The sequence below is a fragment of the Prosopis cineraria genome, unplaced genomic scaffold (assembly GCF_029017545.1).
Source record: "Prosopis cineraria cultivar Desert tree isolate PC_DT_omini unplaced genomic scaffold, ASM2901754v1 PC2, whole genome shotgun sequence".
NCBI lineage: Eukaryota > Viridiplantae > Streptophyta > Magnoliopsida > Fabales > Fabaceae > Prosopis > Prosopis cineraria.
In genome coordinates, this window is record NW_026555333.1 from 18,303,414 (window position 1) to 18,319,462 (window position 16,049).

The 16,049-nt window shown below is 34.0% G+C and overlaps 1 protein-coding gene across 7 annotated transcripts; it reads left to right on the forward strand.

Annotated features, from left to right (window-relative positions):
- Positions 1-794: 794 nt before the first annotated feature.
- Positions 795-9,420, forward strand: LOC129302154 (SUPPRESSOR OF ABI3-5). Of its 7 annotated transcripts, none has more exons than XM_054940830.1 (16): positions 798-1,004; positions 1,510-1,632; positions 1,839-1,879; positions 2,133-2,949; positions 3,041-3,112; positions 3,206-3,298; positions 3,377-3,456; positions 3,594-3,741; positions 3,915-4,002; positions 4,088-4,179; positions 4,283-4,351; positions 4,823-5,002; positions 5,727-5,907; positions 6,717-7,658; positions 8,300-8,478; positions 9,039-9,420. In XM_054940830.1, the coding sequence occupies exons 2-16, from the start codon at positions 1,585-1,587 to the stop codon at positions 9,216-9,218; spliced, it is 3,210 nt and encodes a 1,069-aa protein (XP_054796805.1). In that variant the 5' UTR covers positions 798-1,004; positions 1,510-1,584; the 3' UTR covers positions 9,219-9,420. The 7 variants fall into 7 exon arrangements, with proteins under 7 accessions (XP_054796808.1, XP_054796806.1, XP_054796805.1 ...); XM_054940828.1 differs by having other exon boundaries at positions 799-1,004; positions 3,591-3,741; XM_054940829.1 differs by having other exon boundaries at positions 799-1,004; positions 1,545-1,632; positions 3,591-3,741.
- The last annotated feature ends 6,629 nt before the right edge of the window (positions 9,421-16,049 follow it).

A 16,049-nucleotide genomic window follows, 5' to 3' on the forward strand; every position in this document is an offset into this window, starting at 1 on the left:
TAAAATCAATTAACATAGTAAAATTACTTATAGTCATATAAAATTTATTACAACAACAACAACAACAATTATAAATCCACAACAGTCTCTAACAATAATAAAAAATATTATAGTTACAACACAAATGATTTAAATTAAACAACCTTTAACAACTTTCAATATGCCTAAAGTCCACTATACCAAGTTACAACAACTTTTACCAATAAAAGGAGAAGACTAAGATTGGTTAATGTTGAAATTTTGCTCAATATTCATGACTTTATAAGTATAAAATACAAAAAATTACTAATTATTATTATTATAAATTAACTTATTGTAATAATAGTTAATAAATTAATTATAATTATATTAAATAAATTTATAGGATCAGACCGGATTGAGTGATTCAGATGCTTGGTGTTTTGTCTAGTTCAACTCAAAGAAAGAGTTTGATCTTTTTAGTTTTGAAAGATTAATTTTTATCTGAATCGGATCAGTTGACGTTGTTTTGGGTTGAATCAGACTAAAGGATATTTGCACATTTCTAATTATAATAAAAGTATAATTATAAACATTAAAGGGATGTTATATAATTTCTGGGTTCATTTTTTGTTTTTGTTTTAATTAATATTCATATGCAGTATATACTTTATACATAGAATTATTATTTTGATTTATTTTTAAGGTTCCTCACTGAACTGCAGTAAACAAAACTTTCTTAAAATCTAAAAGATTAAATTCTCTCTTGGTCATGGTCTTTGTGGTCCGTGACCTCAACCTCAATATATTGACAGTGTCCCAACTTAGCCGGTCGCAGCCATATTAGGCTTCTTGTTGTTTCCATCTTCCTGGACCCAGCCTCTCTCTCTCTCTCTCTATCTCCCCCTCTCGTTCTGTAGCTGTTCGTATTTTCCAGCTCGTCTCTCTCTTTTTCTGCACGAGGAAAAACCCTAGATCTATTCGATCAGAGAACGGAAGATTGGTGCTTGACGGACGGTCTATCTCTCTCATCTCAGGATCCTTCGGTAAAAACCCCAACTGAATTTTTCGTTGTTGTCATTGTTTCCTGTTTCCTGTTTCCTGTTTATTTTTTTAAACCAATCTTCGTAATCTTGAGGGGGAGATAATTGCCCACGTTCAATTGTTGCGTAGTGAATTTGGTAAGTCCATCTGTATTTCGTGGGGTCTGTCACTTTTCCCATTTCAATCAGTGATGGCTCCTTGCATTTTGATTATCACTGAATAATCGTTTGGGTTTGATTCTTTTCTTTCTTTCTTTCTTTGTTTTTTTGTTTTTGCTCTCGACACCCCTTTGGATGATATGCGAAAAAAGTTAGCTAATTGCTTTTTCTTTGTAACGGAAGATTGGAAGACGGGTATTTCTGACACTCTTTTTGTGGAAAGGATTTTAATGTATTTTTAGGATTCCGATATTCCGGTAAAGGAAGAAGAGGCCAAGGTCAAAGTCATCGGAGTTATTGGTTCTTGGTTCATAGTGGATAACTCTATCTGTTTGTGCATATATTACAGGAGAGGTTTTGAGACATTTTCCTCCTGAATTCTAGGAGTTCTGCAAGGGGGTAAAGCTTCGGGCTATTGCAAGAAATGGATCCTGCTCGCTATGGGCTACATCAAGGCTGGGATAATAACAGCGTAATTGTGGTTTCCTCCTTATTCACCTATATGGGATGATTATTCAAAGAAACTATTAGGGTTCATGTGATTTTTTACCGGGCTTCTCACCCTTAGAGAATATGAAAGAAAGCTGTGGGGCAGTGAGGATATGGACTGGATTTGCCTAACCTCGTGTCATCATTGATTATTTGTTGCTGACATAACTTATTCTCTTGAATCCACAGGCTCTTGAGGGCTATGGTGCGGCTCATGAGCCAAATTATCGGTGAGTGCTGCCTGTCACTTATCATCACCACTACGGTAATATAATGCTCGTGGTTAATTTTTTGTCTTAAGCAAGTTATTTCTGAATTTAAATGCTTTGTAATTTTTTGGTAAGTATCTCTTGCATGAACAAGTGATGACACCTGTTTTTTAGCTTCGCATACTGTAAACTTTGGACTATAAGAATGCATACTCATTTGAGTGCATAGAAACAAATTTTATCCTTCCCTCCCATTTTATCCCTTCTTTTGCAGGGTTGGTGGTTCATATGATGAAAGGAGGTTTGTAGATGAAAGGTATTCAAGGGATAATATATACCAGAGAGGTGCCTTCCACCGTGATGCTTTGGATAGGGAGGCATATCCTCCATCAGGATCTGCTGTTGGCCATTGGAGTGAATCCAAACGGAGAGGTTATGATGAAGAGTATTTGCTGGACAGGGAGTCTAGACGTCTTCAGAGGCCTTATTATGATTCATACCATCAGATTGATGCTTTCAGAGACAGGGAGGTTGACATGTATCCAGAATTTGAAAAGTTTCGGGATGGCTATGCCAGCATTGAAAACTATGATGATCGAGGATATGATAAAGGTGGTAGGTTTGGGGGACATGATCGTGATGACTATTCATATGATGATTATAGCTATAGGTCTCGTGTGTCCCATCATTATAGGGAGGATAGCCATGAGAGGGACATTGATCATGGCCGTCATAGTCATGATTCTGATTATGGGAAAGGTAGAAAAGATAGCAGTTGGAGGCGACGTGAATCTCGTGACCGGGAACATGATAGAAGATATCCAAGCAGGGAAAGAGATTTGAGTCCACGTAGGAGGCATGAGCAGTCTCAATCCCGTTCCCGGTCTCGCTCTCGATCCCGGTCCCACTCTCATTCTCATTCACGCTCTCGTTCCCAATCTCATGGATATGATGATCGTCCAAGATCAAGGTCCCCACGAGGTCGAAGTCATGGTCGAAGTTATCGAGAAGACAGCCATGCTGATAGTCGATATGAGAGAAGTGAAAAGCGAAGGGATCGTGAAGAGAAGCGACGTGAGCATTATTCAGTGGTATGTGTCAAATGGTGCTTGTTCTTTGAGTTTAATATCTGGGATGTGTTGCTGGTGGAGGATTTGATGCAAATGATATTTTTTTTCCTAGGCTCCCTCTGCTACTGTTGTTGTAAAAGGTCTTTCACAAAATGCCAATGAAGAAGATCTATACCAGATTCTTGTAATGTGCTCTCCTTGATTGGCTGATTATTCCAATTTACTCTTCTAAATTTCGTTGATGTTTTTTTGACATCAATATTTGTTTGCTTATCAGGCAGAATGGGGGCCACTTCGGCATGTTCGTGTTATAAAGGAGCGAAATTCTGGCATTTCTCGTGGATTTGCATTTATTGATTTTCCTTCTGTGGTATTTTCAACGATTACTTTTTGATATCATGTGATTTACTTTTAAGAATGATATAATGAGATAAGTCTTATGGGTTAGGGAGCTGCACGAGCGATGATGGATAAACTTGGGGATGATGGTCTCGTTGTGGACGGTAGAAGGCTCTTCTTTGAGTATAGGTACTTAGTTCTACATTTATTTTCATCACTTGAGTGTCCTTTGAATTATCTGTATTTTGTAAGTTAAAGTTAAGTGCAGTTAAACCTTTTGCTTGTAAGCATTTTGTTGCAACTTGGGCTGTAACTTGCTGCAGTAGTAAGCCAACTGGAGGTCCAGGTGGACCTTTTGGTCAAGAGGGATCTATGAAATCAGGCCATAATCATAAAAGCATTACAGTACCATCTGACTGGATGTGCACCATATGTGGCTACATCAATTTTGCCCGGCGAACATCCTGCTATCAGGTTCATTTTTTTTTTGCATTGCTTTTTTCTAATTGGTCCATTGCAGTCCTGTTATCTCCAGTTGTCTTGTCGAATTTACTATAGGGAGGCATGCTTATTGCTTAATCATTGATTGGAAGATTTTCATATGTTTATTAATATGGTATTGGTGCAATACCTTCTCATTATTGCAGTGTAATGAACCACGAAGTGAGGATGCTCCTGCAGCAGATATTACGCTGTCAAATCCGACAGCCTTGGGAAAGAAAGGATTAGAGGCAGGTCAGAATAACTAACTTCTCTATCATTTAGGTGACTTTTCATTTGTGTTTTCCCCCCTGTGATTAGCTAAGATATATGTAAGCAGGTCCAACTCATGTATTGGTTGTTCGTGGATTGGATGAGAATGCTGATGAGGAAATGCTTCGCTATGAGTTCTCCAAACATGCTCCAATTAAGGTGTGTTTGCAACTTTTATTATCATCTTATATGGTAGAGTAGTGCAGATGTTCTTGTTTGTTTCAAGCTATATTCTCTAAGTCATCATGGCTTTCAATTGCAGGATCTGCGTCTTGTGAGAGACAAGTTTACTCATGTCTCCAGGGGATTTGCTTTTGTACATTTTTATTCGGTATGTTCATTTATGATCAATGATAAGGCAATTATCTCTTTATATTTTGTGTTAAAAATATATAAAAGTAAATGCAGTTGAAATCATCTGACATTGTTTATTAAGAGATGTTTATTTGAGTTGATGATATTCTCTTCCAGGTAAAGGGAGAGCTATTTGTATTTCTTTAGATTCATGACATTTTCTATTGAAGTTCTTTATGTTTGATAGGGTTTAAGAAAATTCAAATAAACTTCAAAAAAATTTGGTGTGAATTTTTTTCTGTTTTTTTCTAAACTCAAGGTTTTCTATGACTTCCCCAGAAACTTAGCTTTGACATTTTATTTACAAACAAATTATTAGCTGCTTCTTTGTGCTAGCTTGACCCGTTCGCACTTGATGCTGCTCATTTGCATTTTTTTTAAAATAATAAGAAACTCTGGAGGGAGATTGCATTAATTGATCTGGGCTTGACAAGAAACTTATTTATAGGTGGAGGATGCCACCAAGGCTCTTGAAGCAACGAATGGAACAACCCTCGAGAAGAATGGACAGATTCTTAGAGTAGCATATGCAAAAAGTATCCTTGGTCCTGGATCAGGAACATCAGGTCCTTCCCAGTCAAGTAGTTTAGCAGCTGCTGCTATTGAGGCTGCAACATTTTCTCAGCAGGTTTTCCTCCTATTTAATTTATGCTATGCAATTTGTCACGAAGTCTTAATATGGTTATGCTCTTTCTGTAATTTTAAAGGCTAATGTTGTCAAATTATTTATTGTATTGTTGTGAGCTTCATCTAGCCGTTAAAGTAAAGCGAGTTATTACCACTGGAGTGAAATTTGATGGAAAAAGGAAGCAGGTTCTTCCGCTTGCCTTTTCCATTGAGGTTCTGTAAAAGGCCTTTGAGATCATAATCCCTTGATGTCACATTGTTCTAAGTCTGTTGCTATCAAAAGCCTAGAACAATGCAAGATAATCTATTTTGACTTGTAATAGTAATCTTTTTTATTATTATGAATGATTGTTTTTGAAATGTAGATGATGCTTAGAATGGATATGCTGCTTTGTCAAGATTTTATTTTGGGTGATTGTTTTATGGTGATATGGGTCTTGTTTCTCTCATTTTCATGATGTGTTGAGTCATTAATTTTTTTCCTACCTGCAGTCATATATGCCATTTATTATAGACACATGCTAAGATCCATATAAAGATTTGTTTCATGTCTTGCCTAAAATCTCACTGCCTGATTTTTGATTGATTCAATAAAATTTTGCAACTTTTGCTGAATATTGATTAATCCAATGTAATTGTTTTCTTGCTAACACTGGTATTTTTTCATTATGCGCTTGTGCTGTCAAGTCAATGATTAATGTCTTATCCTTTTTGCTTTTCATCAGTATGATTCTGTTGGATGGGCTCCTAAAGAATACAATCCAGATGACAAACAATCCACTGGTCACGAGCAAACTGGTGCAGCTCAGACAGGTGCATTGGCTCCACAAACAGGCTTTGTTTGGGATGAAGCATCTGGTTATTACTATGATGCTGCTTCAGGGTTTTACTATGATGGGAATACTGGTATTACATCTTGCTTCACTTTTGCAGATGTTAATTCTCTAGTTATTTTGAGAAAATTTATTCTTTATCAACTACTATTTACTAGTATGGATTAACTGGTCAATTATCAGAATGTCTTTTTTTTGGGGTTACATTTATCAGACTGTCTTCAATTAAGCCTGTATTTCCCTGTTTCTTTCTTCAAGCATTTTGGTTCTTTATACTCAAGGTTTTAAAATTCCTTTCTTTTGCTTGTCAAGTATGTGTGTGCTTATGCTATATGAGATTATTCTTATGTAGTAGTTTAGCCTTTAATTCAGCATTATCTTAGAGACTCAACAATGCAACTATGGGCCTGTTTGTTTTGGCTCATTTCATGAAAAATCACTTTTTTTTTTTTAAAAAAATCTATTTTGTGAGTTTTTATATTGTTTGTTTAAACTTTTGAAAATAATTATAATTTGAGAAAAAAGCAGATTTTTAATTATTTTAAGAACAACTTTGAGCAGCTTCTGAAAATAATCTAATATGGTAGATGAGAGAGAGTGTTTTAAAGAAGCAAAATATGCAAAGATAACATAAAAATTTAAAATAATATAATAGATCATTTTAATGAAACAAAAGTTAAGGAAGGTATCATAAAATTTAAAACTGACTAATGATCACTTTTTTATTATAGTAACCAAACATAAAATAATGTGTTTTTTATAAAATCTCTACAAAATAAATCTCTTTAAAATCTCTAAATTATATAACAATCACTTAATTTTTGTTTTTTCGCTCCTTCATACTATTCTTAATTTTTTCTTGTACCATTTTATGATGTGTAGGTCTTTACTATGATGGTAATAATGGGATTTGGTATTCGTATGACCACAATACTCAGCAATATATCCCTTGCACTGATCAAACCGAGAATAAAGCACCTAGTAATCAGTCTGAACCTTCCAAGGTGTCTGATAGCTCCACCAGTAAAAAAGTGATTATTTCTGCACCTGCTACTACTGTTGCATCTGCTGAGAAGCCAGCTTCTTTGGCAGATGCAGTCCAGGCAGCTGCAACTGCTGCCATAGCTGCAGAGAAGAAAGAAAAAGAAAAATTGAAGGAGATAAAGCTTGCTTCCAAAAGCAGTATTTTGGCTAACAAAAAGAAAATGAATAATGTGTTGACTATGTGGAAGCAGAGGAGTCATGAGGGTCAAGCTACTCGTGTAGCTCTGGAAGACAATCACCAATCCACATCCATTGATGATAGGTCATCTTCTGGATATCCGACAAAGAGCAAGTTCAAAAATGAGACTACAGCTACAAGGGAGAATAATGCATCTACTTCAGGGATTTCCACGGCCCCTGCTTCTCAGGCCGTTGCTTCAGATTCTCAGGTCCAGCCACGGCCTGTTAGTAATAGCCTTGGAGGCACTCTGATGGGGGTTATAAGAGGCTCTGGAAGAGGGATCATCAAATCTGATAGTTCTTACTCGGGAACTACAGCTTCAGCTGCTGCATGTGCATCAGGGGCATCTTCATCAAATGCAGACGCTCCAACAGTTGCAACTCCCTTTAGAACAGATGTCTCTGCACTGGGTTCATATGCTACACCTGTCGCTAGTGGAAGTGGCCGAAGAAGGTTTTCAGAAATGCCTCATTCTGCTTCAGCTCCCAAGGAACAACCTCAAACTACCTATAGGGATCGTGCAGCAGAGAGAAGAAGTTTGTATGGTTCATCATTATCAGTCGGGGATGATTTGGCTGATCTGGAATCTGGGGATTCAAGTAAGATTGCTTAATTTATTTCAGGTTTCATTGCCTTTAAATTTTAATAATTTTGAAAAATTTGCTGAACTTTTGGGGAAAAGTGATTATATATAAATGCTTCAGAACATTGTTGCTGCTTACGAGGGTCTAGTAATAGAGGTAGCTGTAGTTCTTAGTTTATGTTAGGTTGTTAAGATGCGGCATTGTATGCATATCTTGAAAATGTGTCTATTTGATGATTGGATGTCTGGATTGATGTGGCAACTTAGGCTTGAGAGATCCTGTTTATGGATTTCCTTTTTTTTTTTTAGGTGCTTAAATAAATATTTTACATTATTTCAGATATCTGCAGCAAAAGGAAGCTAAACAAAATCGAGTTTATGTATTAAGCGCTAAGTTATCCCAGCTACTGAAAATGAAATTAACTCTAGTCAGGTGGTTAACAGTATTCTTGGGAAAAAAATTAAAACTAAAATAGTGGTTTCTTTCCTTTTCATGACAAGTGATGTGTTTGGTATCAAATGTCACTGTTCAATCTTTGGAAAATCTACAATAAGAAAGCTGTAAGCTTTGAAGCTCATAGGTTCACTGGTAACTGTACTCAGATGTGTGCATTGACTTTTGAGAAAAAATTTGTTTTTACCATATGACTTTTGAAGATCGAGATTTTGCATCGAGGAAGGGTGATCCAATGCCTTTTCCTCCTGGGGTTGGTGGAGGACGTGTGGTTGGAGATGCCAACCTTGATACCTACGAGGTGATTACAGCTGATAAAGCAATTGATGAGAACAATGTTGGCAATCGGATGCTCCGCAACATGGGATGGCAAGAAGGCTTGGTATCATTTCATTCTCTTTGCACTGCATGAGCTGGCATATACTGTAATATTAGATGTATTTGCTAGAGCTTATGTCTGTTTGGAGTGATTGCTGACCTTACATTTGACTGGTTAGCATACTTCCTATTTTATTGGAGTAAAATGGTTTCTTTATTTCATATGTACGTCCAATAATTGTGCCGGGCTTTTTGGTGATTTCCTTGGAATGCGGAATGCAAGGTTTGTATTTTGAGAACATAACATCAACGCCCTTGCATTCATTGTACCTTTGAAAGGCGGATTTTTTTTTTTTTTGGGGTGTCACTTAGATACCTCGATCATGGTTAATAATCTAATGCTCAACACTTTCTGGGGGTATGATTCACATTTAGAAAACGTTTTTGTTGTAGACAACGTAGTATACATACTCATTTTTTATCACTTGTATAAGGACCTGAAGACTTGGATGGAATTGCCCCTCGATGCTTTGGTATTTCTTCACAGAAGATCTGCCGAAGGATACTAACATTTTCATATTTGGTTTTTGTTTCGGCTTGTTTGGTGAATAATTTGGTGAACAGGGTCTAGGTAAGGATGGGAGTGGAATGACAGAGCCTGTGCAGGCACAAGCCACAGAAAGTAGAGCAGGACTTGGAAGTCAGCAGAAAAAGTTGGATCCTAGCCTTGAGGTTCAGGCAGGTGATAGTTACAAGACGCTTATTCACAAGAAAGCACTTGCCAGATTTTGGGATATGTCATAGGAGTTCAGGTCTGAAATATTTAGCTTTTGAAAATATGAATGATGATTAGGGGTTTGCTGACTTATTTTCCTCTTTGTAAAGTTGCTGACTGGACACAATTTTTTTTTTTGAAAATTTTATTTTATTGGTCAGCTTCTCTTTGAATAACTCCTGCTTTTGAATTTTGATTGAACGCTTATTCAATTCAAAGGTTCTTAAAGTCTTTGGGTGGTCTTATTTACTTTCCTTTCTCTTGATCTTTCCTCCTCCTTTCTTAAAGAATGGGGGAAAGTTGGGATCATGACATGACAATCACAAGTCTTTTGCCCGATTTGGCATCCTGGAGTTAACTTTTTATGAAAGACGAGCACCGAACTTGAAATGTTTGTGGTGGTTTACAATTTGCTACTATGCAAAATTGAAGTTTGCCAGACAAAAGATCGGGTAACATTGAGTTAATTTTAATAGAATTTACATTTGGATGCTGTGTGTGTTTTTTTTTTTTGAAGTCAGTTCAACAAGCTAAAAATTGTTTGGATGATATTAATCAAAATTACATGTGTAATTTCTAAAATTGAACATGAGTTTGAAGTTATATACTATTAAATAAAGATTTGTATATGCACACGCATCCATATATATACATATATTAAATATTAAGATGTGCTAAGCTGTCCTTTTTAATTAATGTGTCTTGCTGAATAAAGAAAATGAGAAGGGGCACTGTGGGAGGCTATGAGAGAAATCCATTTGCGTATTGGAAGAGGTATTTTGGGTTATTAGGAAATTAGATGAAATCTTTTGTGAGCGAGTATTACAATATTTAATAAATGCTCAAATGAAATGAACTTAGGCGAAGTTAAAAGCAGCTTTAGCAACAAGCATTGAGGAAATGTGTATTGGAGGGGAAAAGCTTGTTTGCAAAATGGATGACTTTGACCAACCAAAGTGTTTTCTAGAAGTCATTGGAAAAATATGGAATTAGGATGAAATGTTGGAAAAGATTAATAGAATCCTAATGATTTTTATTTAGTATTTGAATAATGAAATTAAAGTTTTAAGATAACAAAATATTTCTGTAATTCTATTTATTAGTTACATTCTAGAATGTTTTTTTAATTTTTTATATATAATTTCAGAAGTACTCTTCAAAAAAATTATAAAAAGAACTGTAATATTTTAGCTTTTAAGAAAACTCCTCACATCGAATTACCCCTTTTAAATCTAGAGACAATTGAAAAATAATTTATTTTCAAGATAATTTTATTATCATAACTAATCTACTTGGATTTTGATGAGTTGGTTAAAAGAAATTTACAAAAAATGATATGTGAGAACATGGTTTGGAAAATCGGATCGAATGGTTGCATGTTTGGTCTGGTTTTATGTTTAGATCAGCAGAAGGTCAACTTAGATCAATCCAGGTGACTTGTGAAAAATCAGGAGTAACCCGTCTACCCTTTGGGTTGGGCGGGTTGAACAGGTTACTTTTTTTAGCCTCCCAGGAGTTCCAAAATGATGCCATTTTGAGGTTTAATTGATGGCCACATTAGCAAAATGAAGGAGAATAATCAAAGGAAGGAAAAGATGAGGAAGAACTAAGAAGAAAAAACAAAAAAGTAAAAAATAAAAACTAGTTCAGATGCAAAATAAAGGTTGAGATTTGAAATTGAAAGGCCCGTGTCTAATAAAAACCTTCGAGTCTCACCTTCAGCTCACCCTCCGCCTCTGCTTCTCTGCTACAAAAACCCAAGATGGTGAAGATGAACGAAGAGAAATGAATGAATAGACGAAGATGGAGCTGTGTGAGAGGGTCAGGGCTCAGAGCATAGGAAGATAAAATGTTAAAAAGTAGAAAAAGACAAGGAACATGTAGGTTAACTCTAAAAACTGCGGGATACATTTATGTTTTCCTGGATAACACCTCCATGTCTTCTTCCTTAATAAATGGACACTGACCACCAGGATGAGCATGGTAAAAAAGTCACTCAATTAACTATTAATTAATAGATAGCTAAGTAATGTTTAAGAAAGCGTTTCATTTTACATACATACATATTGTTAAAATTATTGTTGTATGCCGTATAAGATATTAAATCTTAAATATGGATGAATGTATTGAGGAGTAATGTATTTTTATTTAAATTATATTATTTTATTATAATCAATCTAATTGCGGTTTGATTTCCAATTGAATCTTTGACATTTAACTTTAACCAGTTCAATATCAAGTCCAGTTTTTAATACCTTGCGTGAGAGTAATGAAAATGCAGCTTTTGAAACAAAACATACAATTAAAATGAACACCCGATCCAGGGGCAGAAATGTCATTGCAAAATGGTCACAGGACAAGGCTTCCTGGGAAAATCTCAAATTCCATCTACGCCCTTCCCTTCATAAAGGACTCTAGTTTTTACCAATCAACAGATTTTGTTCTTTGCCTTCTCCTTTTCCCTTCGCTTTCTAGAGTATCAAACACAGCCTTAGGCCATTTGGTTGGACCTCCTGAAGGAAAATGATAGATGTTTTCAGGTGCAATGTCTATTAAGTAATTGATTGCCAGCTTGATATTTGGTTGGCTAAAAATCAGTTTGATAAAAAATTTATTTGGCTAAAATTAAATTAGAAATGTTTGAAAAATGTGTTTAAAATTTTGCATAATTGAATCTCACACTATTCAACTACATTGTTGGCAATTGTACTCTCCAAAACCTTGTTGAGATTACTTTTAACAAATGTACTTTTAGTGAGCTTTTGCAAGGTGCTTTAAGAATGGGCTTTTGGATAAATTTTGATTCCTAAACAACTTTCAGGTTTTAAAAGTTCTCAAAATACTTTTCAAAAACCAGAAGTTATTTTGCCAAATTATTGTCCATTTCTTATGCCCTTTCCTTCTTTTTTTTCTTTTTTTTCTTTTTTTTTTACAAAAATGTTCAGGTAAGTTGGATTCAGAGTTTATCAAGATTAAAGCATGCTTCGCATTTCCTTTCCCTCTCCATGTCCAACTATTTTGTGTATCAAATGTGGCTTTAGCCTCGCCCTGCCCGTTATATTGCAACAGATTTTACTCTTCAAAAACTATATTATGGAACTTGATAGTGTGGATCAAGGAAATAAAAAATGGGAAAATTATCATTTAAAAACCCTGTAGCATTTTAATATCAAAGAAGGATCATTAAAATCTGAAATATCACTTCACTCTTCTAAGACATATTTGAAAATAAGATTTTGGGAGAAAAACCCTAATTATTCCTATAGCATTTCACAAGTCTTACTCTGATATAAATAACAAAGCTTTCAGTTATTGATAAGTTATTATATGTAATTAACAAGAATATATTCATTTACGAACAAGTTACAAAAATTGATAGGCCTAATTTAGTGTTTATAATTGAATGCTTTATTGTTTATATTACTAAAATGATTGTCGTAATGTCTCCAATTAGATTTGCATTTTTTGTTGTTACCGTTAATAGTGTTATTACAACCGGATCGAACCGGCCGATCCAACCAGTTCAACCAGGAACCGATCCCAAGTCTGGTCCAATCATCACGAAAAATTAAAAATTTTAAGAACCGGCATAACCGGCCACGAACCGGTAAAACCGACCAAAATCAGGTAAGGACCGGTTGAACCAGTAATATTATTTTTTAATTTTTTATTTTTAATTCATATTTTAAAATTATAATTTATACATATTTATACCTAATAAGCATTATGAAATAAAAAAATGTATGAAATATGTATAAATTATGCATATGTGTATATATTTTAAAATTATAAATTATAAATTATGAAACACTTGTATATGTTTTGGATGAAAATAATGTAATATTGATGGATATTATATTTTTTATTGTATATTATTTTGTTTGAAATTTAAACATTCATTTTTGTTACTATATATAATTATTTCTTTCTATTTTAAATATATAATATTTTAAATACATTAATTTATTTATGACCGATTGGACCACGGTTCAAACCTCGGTCCGACCATTGAACCGTGAACCAGCAATTTGACCGGTTCAATGGCCGGTCCGGTTTTCATAACATTGACCATTATGCCTTATGCTAAAGGAAATGGGAAAATTTCACTTCATTCCCTTAATCAAATTTATTTAAGTCAACTCCCATAAAATTCTGAAACAGCAGTTCAACCCCTATGGGTTCCATTTGGGCTAAATTGAATTGAGGGAAATGACACAAATAACCCCAATTCCTTCTATCAGTAAAAACCAACTCATATGTGTAACATAAGCAACCTCTATATGAAAAATAAACAATAAATGGAAAATTTATAGCTTTTTAACAAGATAATGCCACTATAAATATAAGCAAAAGAAACTGGGCACATGAACAACTTCTATAAAAAAAAAATGAACAATTGATAATATATATATATATATATAAGTCAAAGCACGACGACAGGGTCAATTGCAATATGCTTCGCTTAATTCCAGAATTAATCCCATGGAGGAGAGACTATACTTCAACTATTAGTCAGCTCAATCTCCTCTCATTACATCTCTTCTCTCTCCGGGGAAGAAGTCAATTCCATGGCGAAAGGGACCAACTGAATAAGGCCTGTTTCAATTCTTATTTGAAATTAATTCTGAAACCAAAATCATAATTTTATAAAAACTTATCCAAACATCCTTAATTTTACAAAACTCCACTTGGCTTGTAAATGTGGAGAATCTTTTTTTTTTTTTCCTTCATTTGAAAATCAATTCTTAACATTTGAACATTTTCATTTTCCCCATCTTTATGATTGATTCTAAAAAAATATCCAAATATTTTCAATTATCAAAATCAATGAAAAAAAATATTGTTCAAAGTTTATAATGTTTTGTTAATCAATTTTTGCCAATTGAAATCCACATACACCCTCAAATTAATAAAAAGAATAATTTGATTAAAATGCCCTTGTTTAGTATATAATCAAGTTTGCAAGTATAGGAGTAAAAAAAAAAATCAATTTAGTCAAATTAAGTTTGCAAGCCAAATTATTATTCTTACAACCACAAAAAAAAAAGACAATAGCCCTAAATTTTAATTTCATAATTTTGTGGTCCTGATTAGTTATTTAGAATAACTAGGCATTTTTATTTGTGATTTTCCCTTTATTATTTCAAGCAAGGCCAGTAAGCAGAGTTACAGAAAAGCCCCAAAAAAAAAAAATCATAAGATGGATAGGACATCTGAAAATAATTTTCTCTTACTGACAATTGTCCTTCTCACTGTAGGTACGAATACTCTGGAGTTACTTGGCTGTGGTGGTGACTCATTTCTTTTCATTTTTTTAATATATATGTATAATATTTTTTTAAAAAAAAAAGGACATATAAGTCCCATATGGGTCCAATGACAACTTGTTTTTGAATGACTGAGAGCACTATCAAAGTGTCTATTTTGTTTCCAGTTTCACAGTTTATTTGTGGTAAACAATCAAATTGTATTCTCAACATGGGACATGGGATGCTCATCGTTCATCCAACTCTATAAATTAAAACTAGGAGAATACTGTCCTATATTTTTATTTCCTGTCATTGTTACAAACTTCTCTCATCCATCACATGTATTTCATTCATTGTCCATCCATCTTAATTCCACACTCTCCAATAAATAATAATTTAACCTCTAAACTATATATTAAAGAGCATCTTGGACCCAAGGCTTTTTTATTGTGCAATGTTTCTCCACAACTTTTTAAAAACAGTGTAATATAGGTCTTAACATTAATAAAAAATTAACTTTAATCACTAGTTGATTATAAAATGACAGAAAAGAACTTATTGGCCATTTTCTGTATTTTTTGGGGTCTTTTGTAATTTTTGAGTTTTTATTGTAATTTTTCTGGACCTTTTCTAAAATATTCTTGGTTTTTTTATTATTTTAAGATCAATTAACAGTTAAAATTAATTTTTATTAATAATAGAAACTACATTATATCGTTTTCAAAAGTTAAGAGAAAATATTATACAAAAAATGAATTTAAGATCCTAGAAGCTCTTGAACTTATAGTTTTGGAGCTAAATTGCCATTTGACCCTAATTCTATTTTGTTTTCAATTTTTCATTTCACAAATTTTAAAGTTATAGATTAAAAAAATAATTATTATATAAGATGATTTAAAATTTAAAAATGAACACCAGGAACACTGCAAAAAGAAAACCTGAAAATAAGGAAAAAGGGTGAAAAGAAACATAAAATTAAGAAAATTATACTAACTTATAAAATTAGATTCACAATCTTATAAACAAAAGGGAAAATTGCTAAAAGAAACCTCACCGCGAATTTAATTATGAGGAGGAACCTAGAAACTTTTTTAATATAAGGTCCTTCGTTGGCATAAAATGAGATGAACAAAGACCAAACTATCTTTCTTTACTCACGACATTGATCATGACTCACTCGTCCTCTTCCTCACATCCCCAATCGCCGCTCTTCCTTCCTCAATCCTATAAGTCAATGCTCCCTCACTTTCAAAACCAAAACCTCCAAGTTCTTCTCTGACAAAGATCACACCACCATTGCAAAATAAAAAGGATGAATCCCACTGATTCTGTCTATGAAGCTTTTTGTGGTTATGATTTGCTTCTTCAATTGAAAATGTTCAGTTGCTCCCCTCTGTTTGTTGATGCATTTTCCTTATTCAATGTATTAGTTAGTTGATTAGGTTTGGTTTTGATTTCTAAATGCTTGGTTTGATTTGACCATTTAAGCTTTAGTTCATTGATTTCATTGACACCCATTACTTGTTGTTCGTATCAAAGTTTGTATATCACTGCCTCAAAATTTCTTTCATCCTTTTTTTTGGTTTGCTACCATATTGCTATCCTCCCATT